At 40.5% G+C, this 19,931-nt stretch overlaps 1 protein-coding gene across 5 annotated transcripts in view; it reads left to right on the top strand.

Moving 5' to 3' along the window:
• Positions 1-976: 976 nt before the first annotated feature.
• Neto1 (neuropilin and tolloid like 1) overlaps positions 977-19,931 on the top strand; it is a 105,555-nt gene continuing 86,600 nt past the window's right edge. For 2 of the 5 annotated variants that reach the window (XM_041640805.1, XM_041640804.1), the window contains exons 1-5: positions 985-1,185; positions 1,604-2,903; positions 4,958-5,011; positions 5,250-5,387; positions 11,659-11,907. In XM_041640805.1, coding sequence (XP_041496739.1) covers positions 2,876-2,903; positions 4,958-5,011; positions 5,250-5,387; positions 11,659-11,907 — 469 coding nt within the window. In that variant the 5' untranslated portion in view covers positions 985-1,185; positions 1,604-2,875. Of the gene's footprint in view, positions 1,186-1,603; positions 2,904-4,957; positions 5,012-5,249; positions 5,388-11,658; positions 11,908-19,931 lie in introns of those variants that run through there. The other 3 variants (XM_041640808.1, XM_041640807.1, XM_041640806.1) reach the window with 3 other exon arrangements.

The raw sequence follows: 19,931 nt of genomic DNA, 5'->3' as shown, positions 1-19,931 counted from the left end.
GTCGCCCTCTTTCTACTCTAAAGGCGACTGCTGCTTTCCAGTAAGCTGGTTTCACAACCATTCTTGGTCACACTCACCACTGATTTAACATGTCTTTTCTTTCTTTACAAAGGGGGAGGGGGGCTTTTACCTCACTTCCACTCTCTCTAATCTCTTCTGCCCACTGCCTTGCCCACCCCCCATTGGCACAAGAATCACATCGGGGTCACAGAACCACCTCGAGGACCATTCTACAGGGTCCATTTGCTAGTTGGTGTGTCCAGAGACTCACCGGCTCAGGCTCAGTAGCATCCACCCGTACAGCTCTCCCTTTTCCAAGCTCATAGCTCCTCTCGCAGGCCTGCCTGACTCCGGAGAAATCCTCCAATTGATATTCTCTCTCTCTCTCTCTCTCTCTCTCTCTTTCTCTCTCTCTCTCCCTCCCTCCCTCCCTCCCTCCCTCTCTCTCTCTCTCTCTCTCTCTCTCTCTCTCTCTCTCCCTCTCTCCCTCTCTCTCTCCCCTCCCTGGCTCTCTCACTCTGGCTCTCTCTCACTATTACTATCTCTCCTCTCTTCTCTGTTTCTCTCCCCTCCCTCCTACCTTTTTCCTCTTCTCTTGCTTGTTTGCTCTATCTCTATCTCTCTCGCCTCCTTGGCTGCATCTGCTCACCTAGTCTAAATGGCTCTGTTTACTCACTGTACCCCCCACCAATTCAAGACTTGCAGTCCTGAATCTCTAGGAACCAGAAGCTTGCATCTGAACGCCAATTCCCTCAAAACGGAGTCACTCATTATTCCTCACTCGCGTGCCTCACCCCACCTTCTCCGGCTCCACTATGAGAACCTGTGGACTTGATCACTACATACACGCCCACTCGGCAGACATCCACACACCCATGTGGGCGGCTCCAGCCTCAGCAGCAGGTGCGCGGCTGTAGCTCTGGTTCTGGAGCGCTTTCTTGTCTCTTTCCAAGAGCCCGTTCTTGGCCTTTTTGAGAAGACCCTTGTCTTTGCAGCCTCATGCACACACTGGCTGCCTGACTCTTCCCGGCCTCTTTTGACTCACTACTGTGATCCCCAGCTGGGGCACAATCTGCGAGGTAGTGCTTCAGGAGCGAGAGCGTCGCTCACCAGCTAGAGCTGCACCACGGAGGTCCAGCTCGCACCGTGGTGGTCAGCACAGGCGGTTTCACCAGAGACCTGGGAGTAAGTGTACGATCCTGGAGCTTCTGGGCAGAGGTGGAAGGAAGTGCTGTACTGTCAAGGGAGGAGGGATTGCCCAGCGCTGCAAGCTCCAGCGCAGCGGCCCCTCCCCCCGCATGGCGCTGCCTCGTTTTTTTTACTATGATTTCACATTCATTTATTTGCATTTTTACAAATTAGGGTTCTTGCTGCTGTTTTTGCAGCAACTCCTTTTCACTCTGAGTTTGACGAACAGCGCGCGCATGTGTGTGTATAGGGGTGGGCTGATCCGTGTTTACTTTTGGACGGTTTTGAGTATTTTTCTGAGAAAGATACATTTCAAGGGGCTGTGTCTTGGAGGGGGGTGTTCGGTGGTAATCTCGTGAGGGTCTCCTCTAGTGATTTATCGTGAAACTTTTACTGCTTTTCTGTTACCTACCAGCGCCACTGCCTCGGATCTAAGACCAGAAGTCTTCACCCTCTAGAAGTCTTCACCCTCTAGAAAAGGGGACTAGAAGGACTCTGGTTAGAGGGCCGGGAGACAATCATTCCAAATCTTTAAAAAGTGAAGAACCAAACTCAAAGGGGCATTTTCGCATGATGGTCCCTCCCCCTTCCACGCCTTTCTTCCTCCACTGAGATGCGGTGGGGAATTTGCGAAGCTCCTGTAGACCCTTTTGCCGGAGCTGGCTGAGGGAAGGAGTCCAGCCTGGTCCTCACCCCCTTCCCCTCCCCCCACGAACCAAGCCGCTGTGATGTCCTTGCTGTCGCCGCCGCCCCATTGCGCCGAGCACCAGCCCTGGGGGCACCGGCCGGGTTCAGCTGCCCAGTCTCACCCAGGCTTTGGGCTTCCTGGAGGGTCATGCAACCCAGAGCTATGACTAAGGCGCTCACTTGGTAACTCTGCCATATTCCTGATCTTCCTCTCCCTCCCTTCCCTCCCCCATTTAACCACCCCCGTGTTCCCCTCCACCACCCTTGAGCCCTCCCCCGCCCCCAGACGCCCACCCTTAGGTTCCTTTTCCTGCAAGATCGCAGAGGTGGCGCGCAGCCCTCCGAGCCCATGACGGACCCTTGCCTCCTGCCTTCAATGCATCAGCAGCAGACCCCCAAAGGCTGGAGAGAGGAGGGCTGCGTCTGGACATCCTCCCGGCGACGCTGCTCGGACCTGGTGCTCCTGGTGGATGAGACTGGCGATTGAGCAAGCCTCTGCCACCGCCTTCGCTGTCGCCCGACCAGTTGTTGCCGTCGGTCGGGACCGGTACCCGCCTTGCGCCTTCTGCCGCCGGGTCCAGATCGGGTCCCGGCATTGGGCGCCCCGGGGCTCGCCCCGCGCCTGCAGCCGCCCGCGCGCCGACTGCCCGCCGCGTCCTCCTGACAGCTGCGGCGGCGGCGATGATGCAGAGGAGGAGGGTGCTGCCGGCGGCAGTGCTCATGGTGGCGGTCTGCGCCCGGGTGTGATGAGAGCGTCATGGTGGAGATGCTGGCTTCGCGTCGGTGAGAGAGCAAAGGAGGGTGAGAGCCAGCCAAGGGCGGAAGATAGAACAGTTCCGATCGCGATCGCTTTCTTTCCCCTCTCGCTTTCCCTGCACTGTATTTTGCCCGTGGTTTGCATATTTAAAATCTCTGGACTCCATCCTCTCCCTACCAACGAAGTCTCCCCGTTTCTAAATGGAATTAGTGGAGATCGGAGCCTCTGGTGTAACGCACAGACATGATCCATGGACGCAGTTTGTTTCACAGTGAGTACCTCTCCAGTAGTACCAGTCCGTTCCCGGGGTGCTGCCACCTTGCCTCTTGGCCCCATGCGCTGAGAAAAGCCTTGCCAACCACTCCAACCAGACCCCGCAGTCTCTTGGAGTCTGGGGCAGATGTAAACTTTCGGTACTGCAGCATCATACAACCTGGCGGGGGCGGCGCACGGAGTGGCGCTGGACCTCAGAGTTGGTCAGGGAAAACGTCTCTCCATAGGCAGGAGCTCTAGGTGGTCCAAAGGAGCCTGTGCTTTAAAAGTAGACACGTGCAGGAGATGCTGGGCCCCAGAGAGGTAGCAGGTGGACGCTGGGAGGTAGGAGGATTTATCTTTCCTGGGCAAGAAGGACTAATCCTCCTTTGTGGGATTGAGGGGTTCCTGGGCCCACCTATTTCTCAGGTAAGCTAATGCACACCTGAACCCAGGGTCTTTAGGTACAGTACAGCCCAGCCTCTGACCGTAAAGCTCTAATTCTGCTTCGGAGTGTGGTAAAGCCTGGGGGTGAGGTGGGGAGGAGTGGAGACAGGCAGGTTCAGAAGTCATCAAAGGCAATGCCAGAAAATGTGTGGTGGGAATGTGCTGTCGTGAAGCAAGGGCTGGTGGGCTAAATCTGTGCCACTGTGTTAAGAGATCTTCTTAATCCATGAGTCCAGCTCTGTACAGGTCCTCTGTGTGAGTCCATCAAAACAGAAAAGGCAGAGTAAAAAGGCCAATGTACACACTGATATGCCTGAAGCCTCTTTGTGCCTGTGCTGGGGGAGGGAGTTATAGAATTAAAGCAAGTTAGGAACGATGTACACACACACACACACACACACACACACACACACACACGGCCAGTCTTTGAATTTTAAGAGTATATGAGTGACCTGGCCAAAGTATAAAGTAGTGCAGTTGACAATCACTCTGAACTTCATGTCAAGACCCAGACAATCCTTGTGAGGATAAAGATGTGCCTTAGATAAGATGGGTGAGTGATGCCCCCACTCCAGACAATCCTTCTGAGGATAAAGATGTGCCTTAGATAAGATGGGTGAGTGATGCCCCCACTCCCTCTCCCTAGTTTAGTTTCAGGTGGAAATGTGCAAAGGAAGAGCTTTTATGTAATGGATCAAAATAAATAACAAAAATGAAACAGAAGAAATGCTAGTTATTACCAAGATCATATTTTTTTTTAACTCTTTTCAAGTTCCGGGCTTCTCTAGACATTTTTGAGTGAAGGGAGAAGTAAACAGAAGTTCAGATCTTCGCAGCAGCCTTGCAGACTTACTGTTCAGTGGCAGACCAGAGTATCTGACCCTGAACTGACTCCATGGATGCTTCTAGAAATTCCCTTCCTCAAAAATGTCTGCTTTTGCATGATAGTTAAGAATCACAGTTCAGGTTTGACATGATGGATTTTGCAGCTGGAGAAGGTTACAAACAGGGCTAGTTGGTAGTTTGGTTAGTTTCCTTTTTTATACAAATAAGCAAAAGCTGAACTAACACAAACAAACAAACAAAACCTCCCCATAGTTCTGTTTCGATGCTTTGACCAATCCACTTTGATCTCTTTTCTCTTGCACTCCAGCCCCACCTGTCATAGGCTTTGCAGACTTGTTTATGTTCTGCAATCCAAGCTTATTGGTAGCATGTTAGGGTGGGTCATGGACATTTGGCTCTTTGCTTTTCCCTTCCTCCTTCTTCTTGTGGCCCTCCTCTTGCTTTAATGACAGTGGCAAAGCTTTAGCAAAGGTTGCTTTACTGAGGAGAGACCTGGAAACATCCTTGCAGTCTGTGTAGCGTTTGCAGAGTGTAACATTGTTTACAGCTTTGAAGAGTTTCCGCCTCATCCATTCTAAATAGGAAGTACTTCCCTATGGGAGTCCCACATTTTACTTGGAACATTTCCAAAGTTCCGAGTCACCTTTATAAAGACTAGCAATGATAACATTATTCTATCCTGGTATCACCTTATCTGTAGATTGCCTTATGGTTTCAAAAGGTTTGGTCATTTGGGGTGTGAATTTTGCATTTCTAACTGTTCTTTTTTTTCTCTTTCAGTTATAGCAAGTTTAATCATCCTCCATTCTTCTGGAGCAACCAAGAAAGGAACAGGTGTGCTTTTTATTTTATTAATTATAAAAAGATGTCTAATTATTTTTAATTTTCCTATTTCACCATATCCATTCCATAATAGCTGAACATCCCACAGAGTGTAAAATTGACAGGCTTTGACTAAAAGACCATCTCAAAATTAATTTACTAATGGATATTATAAGAATATCCTCTCTAGTTCTGGTGTTACAAACGATTGGATAATGGTTCTTATTAAAAAATTGTTTTGTTTTTATAGAAAAACAAATCACTTCGGAAACACAGAAATCAGTGCAGTGTGGAACTTGGACAAAACATGCAGACGGAGGTGTCTTTACCTCTCCCAATTATCCCAGCAAGTACCCCCCTGACCGAGAGTGTGTCTACATCATAGAAGGTAAGAGCAGAGAGAATGCCAGGCCAGGGAGACCAGCGAAAGCCTGGCCTTCTCCAGGCTCTACACATGTGATATGAACAGAGACAGTACACAACTGGTTTTGGAGATACTCAAACACAAGTATCCCTCAGTAGCAAATAATTGTAAATCTAGAATCAGGTTAATTTATAAATGATTAGAAATGGGTTATGAACACACAAATATCTGGTAAATGGAGCAAGTACACAACCTAAATCTTCTTTTGCAGCAATCTAAAATAACAGAATTATTCTGTATTTAACAGGCTATGTCAATTGATGACATTTTGAAAGCTAATATTCTGCTGGTTTAATAATTATAATAATCAATATGTTAGTGGTTTGTTCAATTTTACCAAGAGAGAACAATGTGAATGGAAAAAGTTTCTCTGCAGTCATTTTTCTAAACATTAACGTGAGTGGGATTTAGGCTTTTGTGAACTTCCGAGTGAGTTGATCATATTTTCTGGCCAGCCAAAGTTCTAGCTTACACAGCTTTCATCTGTTTTTTTCCAACCTGAAGGACACAAAGTACTTTAAAAAATATTCATCCTTCTGAATATTTTCCATTTCTTTTAACCTTGAGCCACCTCTCAATTAAATATAGAGGAAGCTTTTAAAATATGTGAATATGTCTTCCAGTGATGAAGGCTACATCTTAAGCATTAGTTCCAAATAACTCTGAACTTGCTATTCTCCACGTCCTGTACACCTACAGACTAAGTTATGGTAACAGAAAATCATGACTACATAATGTTTCCTCGTACACCAAAGTAGGGATCACAGAGTTGATCTTCAAAAAACAAAACACAAAACAAACAAAACAAAGCAAAATAGCAGCAATAAGAACAAAATCTCTGGCTTCTGTTTCTCTGATTTTGAGAGGCTCTATTCAGAAATGATTTATTATTCTTATTTTCATCCGTAAGTCAGGAATCTTCCTCTTCCTCTTGCATTGCTTAAAGTAATGATTTTTATCAAAGATATCCCAAACTGAATAAAGTTTAATTTTTAAGAAATAAAACAAACCAACTCAAACAGACATCTGCTAGTTTAGATCTCTAGATGACGAAAACATTGAGTTTCTTGTTTGAAACCAGCTGTTACTTTTATCAAGTTTGTATTTGATATTTATTAATTAGGTGTGTTAAAATAATACTTGATGAACTTTTAAATAATTTCCTACATACCAGAACATTTACTCATAGGAAGGTGTCTTCATTTTGCTAACTAGTAAATGGGGACATATAGAAAACAAGCTCCCTGCTGAAACTAAAAGTCCTTGTATTGGAAAGAGCAAAACATGATATGTCGCCTGTGAGTTGTGCTTGTCTGTGTTTTCTGTTGGTACTTTTACAAGAACTGCTTGGCTTAAATGGGATAGTTTTCGTTAGTCTCATTTATTTTTTTATTTCTATCAGGGACAAAATAAAATGAGAAAACGAGTAGAAACCCTGTTAGTAGTATTGTTTTGAAGCCATCTACAAACACTTCACATATTCAGATGATGCTCTAGTGACTATTTTATGGATTTGCTATCAAGCATTGTGCAAAAGTTTCAAGATACTAGCCATATGGTACTGTCAGTCTGGCTTGTGGAGTTTGAGTCAATCAGGGGCTTTGGGGTTTATATAGGATTGCTGGAACAGGAACAAGAAGAGAGAACTATGATGTCATCTTCATTGTTTACCTGTACCCAGGTGGTAGCCCTCTTTTAAACAGAAAACTGTCTGCTAAAGTACAGAGAACTGGTAAGCTGGGGATACCAGGCCTTCTGCACAGGTAAAGAGAGGAGTGGTAGCAGAGACGTGAGCCTAATAAGGAGACCTGTATTCTAGGAACCAAACCTATAGGAATTCCATAAGTTATCTGTAGGCTGTGGAAACACGGGAAGAATTCAGAGAATAAGTGAGGTGAGACTTCAGTAGGAAAGTAACTGGAGGAAAAGAATGCCAACCAAAGAGCTACTGAGAATGGTCAAATAACACAGAGAAAAGAGGAACTAAAGATACTGGCAGGGGTGACAGAGCAAAGGTAGGAGGGAAGGTGTCTTTAGGAAATTGAAATTCAAATGATTGGGTGGGAGATGATAGAACGGGGTTTATAAAATACTCATGTGATCAATTGTTTGCTACTTTTCATGAGTGTCTCCTGGAGAGAATACTGTGTGCAATTTAAGTTTAATGGAGTAATCTCTGCTAATACTTCATATGTACGGGATTAGTGAGAATTTCATATGAATAAAAATATAGGAAGGAGGTATTTAGAATGCTAATATTTAAACTTATTAAATAAAAGTATAGTTGTCTAGGGCTTTCCGTAGAAACTTATTTCTTTGCCATTTCTTTGGAAGTTGAGGCTCAAGCACCATCTGATTTTGAAATCATTGCACCGTGTTTCAGCAACACTCAGTGTGCTAGATTAACATGAATAAAGAGAGGCTTGGGGTTGTCTCTGGAATATAGCATGTTGGTAATGGACAGAACAGCAAGACCCGGAGGACTCTCTGAAGGAGCTTCAGATGAGCAGGGAATCATTAGGGATGTCATGGAGCTGGTGTGGATGAGATTCAAGAATCTGTGGGTTTCTAAGTGACAGTTGTTATAAGGAAAAAAATGAAGCAAACACGCATATGTGTTTATTGTATGAAGCAATTTAGAATCTGCTTGCGGCTTCAGAATGAAGATAGTGATTAAGGCAGTTGGGGAGAGAACCACTTCCCAGGAAGCTGAAGATTGGGGAAGACAGTATTTGAGGCAGTGGGTTGGAAAAGCACAGTAAACAGGAGATTGTTTGAATGAGGAAAATTATGCCTATTAATCTCTAGAAGAAATAATTTGATCAGTAGAAAATATGTAAATTTAAAATTAAAGGAGAAAAGAACATTTTTTTTTTATTGTTGACAGATGTAGAATTCCTGGGAAGGAAGTGTCAAGGAAAGATGGTCTAGGTGTGGTTAGTTGGTAGATTTATCTGTGAAGGATTTTTTCACTACTGAGTAATCTGAGGTGAGAAGACCCGTCTGGAAAGCAGAGGGCACGGTTTCTTAGCCTGGTTTACTGCTCTCTGCTTCTGTGGGGATAATGTCACTAGTTGCTTTAGGTTCCCACTGCCTTGATGGTCCTCCACCATGAGGGACTTAACTTGGAATGGGAGCTAAATAAACATTTTCTCATGCTGGTTGCTTTTGCCAGACTATTTTATAATAGCAACAAGAAGCAAAACTAAGAGGCAGAAATAAATGGCCTAGTTGTTTAAGATAAGATTTTTTTAAAAAAAGGATTTGGTACACTCACAGTTGTGGAAAGCAATATCCTTTGACGGCAGGTGGTACCAGCTCTCCTGATTGGGAAAGTCACTGCATGTATATAAAGTTAGTGTGAATGAACACAAAATCCCAAGAGGCTGAGAGGGATAAAAATCTGAAGGAATTTTATTTTCAGTTGAACATCAGCTAGGGGGAGTAGAATGAAGGAGGCTGTGAATAGAACAAGTTGAAGAAAAAGTGAGTTAATGCAGGTGGACCCTGGCAGATTCCATTCGCCTATACTGTAACCACCCATCTGTGCATCTGTGTAAACAACTCGGGGTAGCATGTGCACTTCTCAACAAGTTATTTGGGGTTTTCTAAAATTTAGCTTAAGAAACTTTCTTGCTTGGGCTGATGGCAGTTAACTTCAGCATGCTGGGTGAAAGGAAACTCAGCTGTGCATGTATGACATGTCCCACAGAGGATGCATAAGGGCGTGCTGCTGGAAAAGCGTGAGTGGTGCATCTGTCCATGTTGGATAAATTGTAAGCCACTAGGAAAACAAAGATAAGGACAAGTGTATTCTTCACACACATTGGCTATCTACTTCCTGGTAGAGGATGCAGGTGGACGTGTGTCAATAGATGAAGCATTGAATGCTAAGTACATTAGCAGAAGACAGTACTCCTGATTTTTGTTTTTGTTGTTGTTGTTGTTGCTGTTGTTGCTTAGCCTGAAGTATTTGCAGCTAAAAGAAATGCCTGGAGCTGGGAGGTGTTGTCACATGCCTTCAATTACAGGACTCTACCAGAGGCAGAGGCAGTGAGTTTGAGGCCAGCCTGGCCTGCACAGCGAGCAAGTTCCAGGACAGCCAGAACTGTTACACAGAGAAACACTGTTTCAAAAAACAAAACAAAACAAAACAACAACAACAACAAAAAGAAAGAAAGAAAGAAAGAAAGAAAAAAGAAAGAAAGAAAGAAACTTACAAAAAAGAAAAAAGAAGGGAAGGAAAGAAAAGAAAAGAAAAGGGAGGAAAGAAGAAAGGAAGGAAGGAATGTCTGATACATTGAAGTAGTTTAATTTCTCTTAAAACCTTCCTCTAGCTTATCAAAGAGTGGATTACAAGCAAGCTTATAGCATAAAGTGATAATGAACTCAAGTCATACACTTAATGCTGTGTTTGTAAAGAGATCCCCATTCTTAAACATTTATCTTGTTTGTAGAATAATGAACTGGGTAGACAACATGATTCCTTAGACAGTTTTAAATGATATTTTTCAATTTGAAAGTTTTAAGCACTGAATGGAAAATCATCTGTGCCATACCTTGTCAGACTGTTGACCTTTGTAATATGTACTGTCAAATAAAAATGTGGCCTGAGTTATAAACTTCCCTTTACAGTAGGGAATGAGTTGAGAATATTTATACAGATTTAAACACTTTTGGAGAATACTCTTTGAACATAAGTTGACCTCCTTGCTATTGATTTTTAATTACAGACATGGAGAGCAGTAAATTTATATTTTATTACAAGAGTCTCCTATTTCTAAGTTATCAAACATCTCAATTTTATATAAACCATTGGCATTCATGCCTGCAGAAGTTTAGTTTTTAGGTTATCAATAGTGGTGGTAAATAGACATTTACAAAACAGTGGAACAAGGTATCAGACATTTAGGGTTAGGGTTGCTGATCATATAGGCAGCAAGTTCTGCTTTGCCCAAGTGTTGGTCCCTGCAGAAGTCTATGTAGCAAGGAAGGTCTTCTCAGAGGTTTCAAGGAAGAGGTTTCTGGCCTGGATATGTGTCTACTGGTATTTCAACCAATGTTATACATTATGGAGTATTCTGGATGAGTATAACAGGAATTGCCATTACTACTCTTTTGGCCATTAAAGGGAACATTGTGAAGGAATATTAAAATATGTACTAGTGTGGTGGCTTATATGTTTGTTAAGCTCATCAGATTCTATTGTCAGAAAGCTAATGAAACATCTATGAAAGGAAACTATTATCTATTTACTGAAAATAATATTGAAAAATAAATTAATGACATATATTGAGCTTAAATACCAGGAAAGGAGAGTAGAAAATGTTCTTGTCTTAATGAAAACACTGAGGGAGGAATTTCCTCTGAACAAGATTGTCCAGGAGAGCTGGAGAAGTGGCTTAGTTGTGGAGCATTTCCTTATTGTGAGTCAGGCCCTGCTTTCAATCCCCTTCACAGAAAAGGAAAAGGAAACAAAAGCAAACAATAGAAAACAAGCAAATGAAACCTCTCTCGATAAAGAGGGGTTAAACTGTAGTTGTCTAGATAAGGACTGGAATGAGCAAAACAAATTTACCCCACCTGCAGAGGGCATGGTGCTTTAGAAAGCAAGACATGCTCCAGGTGCCTGGAGCTTGTGGATCTGATGTGATGAGACCGTGGAGGGGGGCTTCCTTTAGGCCTTTATCTGTCAAGTGCATCCGTCTGTAGATCAGCTGAGGAGTCTAATACTGAAGTTCAAGTTGAGCATGGTGAGATCAAGTTAGATTTCTGGGATCATTACCCGTAATCCCTTGTATACGCACTTGGACCTAATCAAGACACCTGACTTCAACTATCTGAGTGGTTGCATAACTGTCTGGGGATAATCCCCAAGTGCTTTCTGCCAGTAATCCCCTACATTGGAGGTTATAAAAAAGAGAGAACTCTAGCGCACCCCCTTCAAACATGAGTTAACAGCATTGCTAACCAGGTGCTGGATCCACGTTAGTCATTTCATGTTGCAAGAGTGTTTTTTGCAATGTCATCAGTTTCAAAGGCCAATTCTTAGGTATTTTTTTAATGAAAATATCTTTAGATTGCTAAACATCTCCTTTCTTTGTATTCCCATGTAAGTCTTCTGCAGTTCTATCAAACACTATACAAACAGAATCTGATATAGAGTCAGTTCATCAGCCTCAGGATTTAAGAATTTTCTTGCTACATATAAGCTTTCTTTCCTTTTTTTCCACAGCTGCCCCAAGGCAGTGCATTGAACTTTATTTTGATGAAAAATACTCAATTGAACCATCTTGGGAATGCAAATTTGATCATATTGAAGTTCGAGATGGACCTTTTGGCTTTTCTCCAATAATTGGAAGGTTCTGTGGACAACAGAATCCACCTGTAATAAAATCTAGTGGAAGATTTCTGTGGATTAAATTTTTTGCTGATGGCGAACTGGAGTCTATGGGATTTTCAGCACGATATAATTTTACACCTGGTAAGTAGAAGCTTGTTTTCAATTTTTTTGTTAACCCTCTCTTGATTTTCTATTTTCATAGTACAAATCTTTTGTAAAATGTAAAACTTTTAGGTGAAATTTCAAGTTATGCTTAAGATCCAATCTGTAACACATTTCTTTTATGCTACACAAATTCTGATAGAAAACCATAAATCTTAGCTATCATTAAGTAGGCAAAAAATTAATCAGAACTCTATGTGGTCATGAGGAACACAGTTAATTGAACTGACTGCCATTATGCTGGCATGCCTAATTTGAGACACATCTGTTAGGTGAAGATTTGTTATAGGTAGGATCTCACTAAACATGAAAAGACAAATGTAGTGCAATAAAGGATGACCATTAAAGTAATTTATAAAAACTTGAAAATGAAAATACATTTGTTTTCATAACCATTATATATAAAAGAAATGTATCTTTTTATACAGTAACCTAATTTCTTTCTGAAAATGGATATCTTTCAGAGGTTTGAGGTAAAAAACTAAGGCCTATGGGAACTAGTAACTCATTTGAATGTCTAGCTGGAAATAGGAGTAATCATAAAATTACTCAGTTTATGTTAATTTGCACCACATATTCAAAGGTTCTGTGATGTTGATTGGCTCATTTTACAAAAAGTCATCTTTCATAACTACAAAAATATATTATCATATTGTTAAACTCACAAATCATTCTATATTCATCTACTGATATTTGATAAACTGAAGCCATTCTTTTTCTAGTTGAAGCAAATCACTCAAGTTCCATGCAACACATAACGGACATGTTTTGCCAGGCTTCTCACTTTGTGTGTGTTGTTTTGCTCCAGTTAATGGGCAACAAGAAACGTGGACTATAGGGGAATTTTTTGAAGCTATTGTTTTATGTAATGGAAGTTGAGGACTAAGGGAAAACTAAACGGTAGAGTATTTACCCAGAGTGAGAGAGGCCCTGTCCTCAAACCCTAGTACCAAAAAGAAAATAATTTAATACATAGAGAGGACATATAAACTGAAAGTTCAAAACGTCAAAGAAAATTTACCTATGATTTAGGACTAGTTACACTGTGTTATTTAGTGTTTGTTTAATAATCCAGATATTTAATGTGTCATGTGGGTTAACCTTAGGCATTATAATATTTCATGATAACACTGTGTGATCATGGTTCTTGGTCACTTTTTAATAACTTTAGACTGCACATAGAAACCATGGATATTTCATGTGCCATAATGAAACTAATTTGGCATGTTTCAAAAAGATACGAACATGTATATTATTTTATCTAGCATGTTATTTGTGCTGTATTTTTATGTGTGCTTTTTGGGTAACTGAAAATTATGAATATAAACTTTAACTAAAATTCCTTAGATGAGAAAGGTTTTTAGAAATATATTTGTATTATGAATTTGTTGATTGTAAATGTAATGCCCAGGATTTGGAAGTATCTGCTCCTAAAGATTGTCATGTCAGTCAGAACCTTTTACCAAGATAGCAATGTCCTTCACCGTGATAACTTCCTGTGGCATAACATAAGTGGTGACATCTCTCCATCATTCCAGGAGATATCCATTGAGAAGTCATAGTGGGACCAATCTGTCAGTTATTCCTTTAGGTTAGTTGGTGCTACACATCCTTCATGTCGAACACAGTACTTTTTCATCAGGAGCAACTCAACCAGAAAGAACTTCAGGAGAAAAATCTCAGAAAACTAGTCCGACTTAACAATGGACTCAGGTTTCTGTCGTTACTGGATAAATGAGGGTAAATACAAAAAGAAGCTGCTATTGACAGTAGGAGAGACAGTAGGAGTATAACAAGGGGGCAGGCAACACTTTTATGTTGTCAGAAGATATATTCCCAAAGGCCTTGCCACTGTTGCAAAGCAATCAGCAGTTCATTTCATAAATGGTGTGGCCGAGGAAGCAAAGCCAGTGTGGGAAGAGGCAGAGGGCACGGCTTCAGCTCTGTGGAAGCTCAGGCAGCATTTCACACCTGAGCCCATCTGCCTTAGTTGCCATGGACTTTAAACTTTTATTTGGTAATTTGACTTACATGGTGAGCTTGGAAAACGAAGGAAGGGTTTTGTTCCTCTGACTGATTTCAGGCTTCTAGGTATCAAGTACTGTGGAAATCATCTTGTCACCAAAGTAGAACCAACTCACCAGCTCTAGGACTGAAACCTGGTTCAGCTAGGGGGACAGGCAAGGTCTCCAGGAATAGCTTTGTTTTTTTATTTTTCATGCCACTAACCTTAAACCTATAATATTTTATCTTTTACTATATTATCTTATAAAAATAAAGATAATTCTGTTCATAATTTTTGAGTATAAGTCACCCAACAAATAGTTATGAATTTGAATTTTTTGAATTTTTGAAAAATCTCAATTTTCCCATATGTAGTTTTTTGATTTTTTTTAACTGGATCAATTTGGGGTTGGACAGACGGCTCAGTGGTTAAGAGCACTGGCTACTCTTCCAGAGGATCTGGATTCAATTCCTAGCATCCACCTAACAACTCACAACAGTCTGTAGCTCTAGTTCTAGGGTGTCTGACACACTTATACAAACATACATGAAGACAAAACACCATTAAACATGAAATAAAAATGAATTATTAAAAATGAGTCAGATTGCATATTATTTAAAATAAGAATATTTTGATGTTATTGGGGAAACAAGTACTCTAGACAATTTCAAAATTATGTGCCCTTTCTCTGCTTTATGTGGTCTTTGTGTGTGCACTAAAAATATGAAAAACTAGTTTTTATGTCATTTCACTTTTTGTTAGATTACTGTTGGGCTGAACCCACTATAGGAGGAGTTGTAGTAATTTATAAGTACAGTATAAATAAAAAACAAACCATATTATAAGACAACCACAAGTTATAAAATATATTCAGGAAAAAATAACTGTAGGAAGGTCAGGTGACTTGTACACTCCAATCTAAAAATCTGAATTTTAACATTGAAGTATGAAAAATTTGGTTTCTATAAACTGAACTGAATGCATATTTTTTTCCTAGGAATGAATCACGTTTTCCACGCTAACAAGATTGATGCATATATATATATATATATATATATATATATATGTACTTTTTATGCACAAGTCTGTCTATACAATAAATCATATATTATATACCAACACACAGCATATCAATATATACTGATGGATACATTTTCAATTAGGCTTTTAGAATCACAGAATACAATATTTCCTTTGTGCAGCCATATCTGCCTATCCACATTAGTGTCAGGGGATTACATGCATGGGGAAACTTTGAGCAGTCTATGCTTTGAAGCTGAGTTCCCTAACTGATAGATTTAACAACACTGAGCTAAGGTGTTTTACCACCACAATGTGGATCAAGTTTTCCGAGGCTGTTTCAGAACTCAAACTCCCATTGGCTCATTATCCTATCATCTCCTTTCTTTCTGGATTCCTGGTTCCATTTTTCCTTACTAGCTTGCTACTTTGGGTCTTCACCCAGCACCAAAATTGTTTCTGTTTCCTAAGATCTGAGTGTCTGACTTTCTTTTCTAATCACTTCAAAAATAAAATAAATAGTTCTTTTATCTGTCGCTCCTGCTGGCCTCAGTGTCTGGCATTTGAATTTGCAGTGATGTCTGCAAATCAGTCAGCCAGAACACGTGCATGGACAGGGAGGAAAGGAGGACAGCCAACAAAAATAACAGGGAAATGGTCTTGAGGAAGGTGTTCTGCTTTTCCTACCCATTTTAATGGGTCTTTACTTTTTAGTTCACTGATGCTTACTTTGAGTTCCTGTGCCATCACTTTGGTCTTGAGTACAGGGATAAATCACCTGGGACAGTCGTTTAGCATGCATGAGAATTATTTTCAGGAGAGGAAGTAATCAACTAGTTCAAATTCTGGGGTCTCAAAAAACAGCATGACCCTTAAAGAAGGGCTAACGGGCCTCATGGTTCTGAATATGAGAATTAACACAGGAAGATTTCCCCCACATCCCATGTGGTGAGTGGACAGCATCCATATAGTTTCTGGGTTCCAAGAACAGAGCTAAGTGGTTGTGGCTGGGTCTGGTGGCACTTACATTTAATCCCAGCACTGAAGAGGCTGAAACAAGTAGGAATCTGCTATTTCAATGCCAGTATGGTCTATATAAGCAAACTCTATGCCAGTCAGGACTACACAGAGAAACCCTGTACCAACAAAACAAAATGAAACAACAGAGCTAAATAGTAAGACATGAAAAATATTAAGAACTACAAGCTGTCAAATATGGTAAGATACTCAATTCAATAAGACATCATATTAAACATATATTAAACATGTACACTGTGAGAGAACTGTCTTGTTTTCCTATTTAACAAGTTGTCTGATTAAAACTACTTAAACAAAGCAGTGCAGAAACTCAAACACAACTAGCAATACTTACAAAATCCTGCCTAAAACTGTAACAATATACATCAAATTCACAATGAATGGTACCCCAGGTCTGGGATGGCAGGAGAATGAGTGTTCGTAGAGCCAGATAGAACTAGACTAAAAACTGTCTTAGGTTTACCAGTAAACTTAAAGATCCTTCAAAATGGATATTATATTTATGGTATTATTTATATAAACCAACCATTTAAAAATAAAAGTATAAGAAGAAACTATGGCAGTTAAATAGTTTTAAGTGAAGAGTATTGTTTCTCCATTCTATGTTTTGTATATTCAACCTAAGAAAGGTTTTTGAACAGGAAATAATACTTCCCCACAACCAGCTGCATTCTTGGCATGGTTTCCTTTGTCACTAGAAAAATCTAACTTAAACAGTGAAACAGTAACTATACCGCTGGACCTCCAAGGTCGGTGGCATCACCTGAGGACCCTTTAATCCTACACGGTGTAGGAAAACATCCAGGAGGTCGTATTTCTGTGGAAGGCAATCTTTCTTCCCTTCAGTTACACATGCATTTTGCTAATCTTTTACTTTACTTTCTAATGAAGAAAGGTGGTTTTCTTTGTTGTTGGTTTTCTTTTCAGACCCAAAGGATAAACATAGAATCTTCCACTTTTGGTGATTTTTTTTCTGTACTATTCTCCTGAGAAGTTACACACACACTACGAAAGAAGCTTAGTTGAAGGACTGCTGTAGCAGAGGTGAGGTTGAGTCAGTCATTCCCGGGGAAGCGAGAGAAGTTGTAAATACTTGGGAATGATTATGATACTTTGTACTTAAATAGCACCTTTCATCTGAGGACCTGAAAGTCTTAGGGACCGTTGGCTGATTCGTAGCCTCTCTCAAATTGCATGCTGACTGACTTCAAAGACATTGCAAAGAGTACACTGTGGTGCAGAGGTTTAAACCAAGCATTTCAAAAAATATTTCTATGCACTCTAGATGAAATGTACTAAATAGAAATGGCCTCACATTTAATGTTGTCTTAATTACTTGGTGCAACTTTGTCCTCCTGAAGAGTGAATGAATATTCACTTAACTACTTTGAAAGTTTCTAAATTTTCTTTAGCAATTTATATTTATTTGTTTTTGAGTTTCGAAAATGCATATAGTATTTACATCACCCTTCTCCACCTCAACTCCTCTAGTATTCCTGCCCCCATTCTCTTTCAAATTCTTTACCTCTTTTAAAATTATTGCTTTGCATACATGTGCATGCACATAGAGAGATATCTTCACACATATGGAGATACACATGCAACCTACTAAGGATATTTAATGTTGCTCTTATGTGAACCTGCTTTGGCTCCTTCTTGGAGAAGACTGATTCTCTTCTCTACTGACAGATGTCATCATTTAGGGATAGATAACTACCCTTCTGGTATCTATTCTGAAATGAAAGAAAAATATTTTTCTCTAAAGATCCATTTGAATTTTGCCTAAAAGAAAGAAACTTTTCAAGTCTAAGATTTACAATAAAAATTATTTTGACATAGAAACTGAAGATAACAAAACATTAGGTTAATAATTCTTATGTTTTAAACTATTGTGTTTACAATGTTGACCCAAACTAGTCTCATTTTACCTGAGGGATGGTTGTAAAATGCAGATGTCAAGAAGTAGCATCACATTTCCTTTTGAGGCATATTTACTCAAGAAACAAAAGGCAAAACTTGAAGCATAATAACAAAACTTTGAATGTTGAGCAGGTAGCACAGATATTCAGGTGAGACTTGTTTCCTCAGTGTCTGTTTCTCACTCACCCGGGCCCCTGACTGGTTCCATCTCATCAATAGCTTGTGGAGGACTCAGACGGAGAGCTGGGGAGCGTCAGAGGATAGAAACTGCTGCTTGGTCTAGGTGGGTGTTCAGGAGAGAACTTGAGAGTGGGAGAGAGACTTTCCAGGATTAGCTCCCATCTGTGCAAAGAACACAAAAAGCAATATAAAAGGAGAGAAGATTGCTGGGCAGTTTCCTGTACAATAAAGATGTTGTCAGATTTTCTTCAGGATAGACAGAGTCCAGGTGCAGGCCTGTTGTTTGCAGGTATTTGGTGGCTCAAGGCCGGAATGAAAGTTTGGAACATGGTATATCCTGCACGAGACCACACAAGTCCCAACATTCTTGTGTATCTTCTTTGGATTAGAGAAAAAGATTTTAGGGTTTCTTTCACTTATTCCTGCATTAAAAAAAAAGTTCAAAAGGAGAAACTATTGACAGAAACCACGCAGAAGTCCATGATCTGTGCTACCAGTGACCTTAAAGGTCAAGAAAGCCACTTTGGCAGTGGTATTGATGACTGCAGATACAGTTGAGAAAGAGGGACATAGAAGCTTCTTTGAACCCCTCCCCCCAGTAAAAAAAATCAGTCTAGACAGAAAACTATTGGAAAAACTCTTAAAATTATAATAAAGATGCTAAAGTTCACATTTGACAGTCTCTGTCATGGTGCTGATGGAGCAGGGCTCAGTTTTCTATAAGGACCTGCTTACTGGGAGTCTGGCCATGCTCCAGTGAGTTGATGTGCAACACAAGCTGGACTTGTGTGTTTTTCTTTTATTTATTTATTTATTTATTTATTTATTTATTTATTTATTTATTTGCTGTGGGGAGGTCAGAAGGGTGGTTGGTAGACCTGGGAAGAATGGGAAGTGTGATCTGGGCATAAGACATGAAATTCCTAAATAATCAATAAAAAATATTATGTTTATTCATCAATAAAAATATTATGGTGGAAAAAGGAAAGAAAATTAGAAACCAAAGCATACTGATATGCTGTCTGGTTCGTGAACTCTGCCCAGATGTGTAACTCTTCCTTGCTTATCAGTTTATGTAACTGTGCTGACATGCCTCCTGCAAAAGGGGAGAGATTATGACACTAATGTTATCACATATTGAAATTACTTTTAGTGCAGTTATATTAAGAAGTTTAATTATAGAAAACTCCAGTGCCACCTCACAATTCCCTGGTATCTCTTGAAGAATTCACTTTTTTTGTGTGTGTTGTCAGTAATGACTTTCAGCTGACAATGGCTTCTTGTCTCCTCTCTTTATCTCTTCAACTTTATGCCTTCTCTACTCAACTCTTCCTGAGGTAGAAGAGCTACTCTCTTGTTTTGCCTCTTTGTTTTGTTGCTGATGACATGATTCTTTGTGTTGAAACTTGTGCCTCACACGCTAATATTTAAGAAGAAAGCTGAAGTTTCTTTACCATCTAGGTGTAATTCAGTTTTTTGCCCTTCTTCACGCATGACTCTTTGAGTTTCACTTGTGATGTTAGTTGTACTTAGTCACCATACAGCACACCTTTTTCTGGGGCTACTGTTGGTAGCTAAGCCAAGAGAGGCAGATATTGTCCAGTCTGATGGAGGAGGCTTAGAAGCAGGAGTGGGAAGCCCATTGATTGATAAAGAGGTCTGATTGACTAAGTGGAAACCACACCTCACCTACCTGTGAGGTCACCTCTGTATCCAAACCTACCATCACATAACTAACATCTAGCCTCCATTTTAATTCTGTTAAGACAACATGCGTCGTTTTCCAAACAATGCTAAAGAAATTTGACCAAAATAAACTAGAGGCCAGAAGCATTCATTC

Source organism: Microtus oregoni, unplaced genomic scaffold (genome assembly GCF_018167655.1).
Source record: "Microtus oregoni isolate MIOR12 unplaced genomic scaffold, Mior012 000065F_ref0000479, whole genome shotgun sequence".
Lineage (NCBI taxonomy): Eukaryota > Metazoa > Chordata > Mammalia > Rodentia > Cricetidae > Microtus > Microtus oregoni.
The sequence above is the reverse complement of the archived record's forward strand: the minus strand, read 5'-3'. Positions and strand labels throughout refer to the sequence as shown.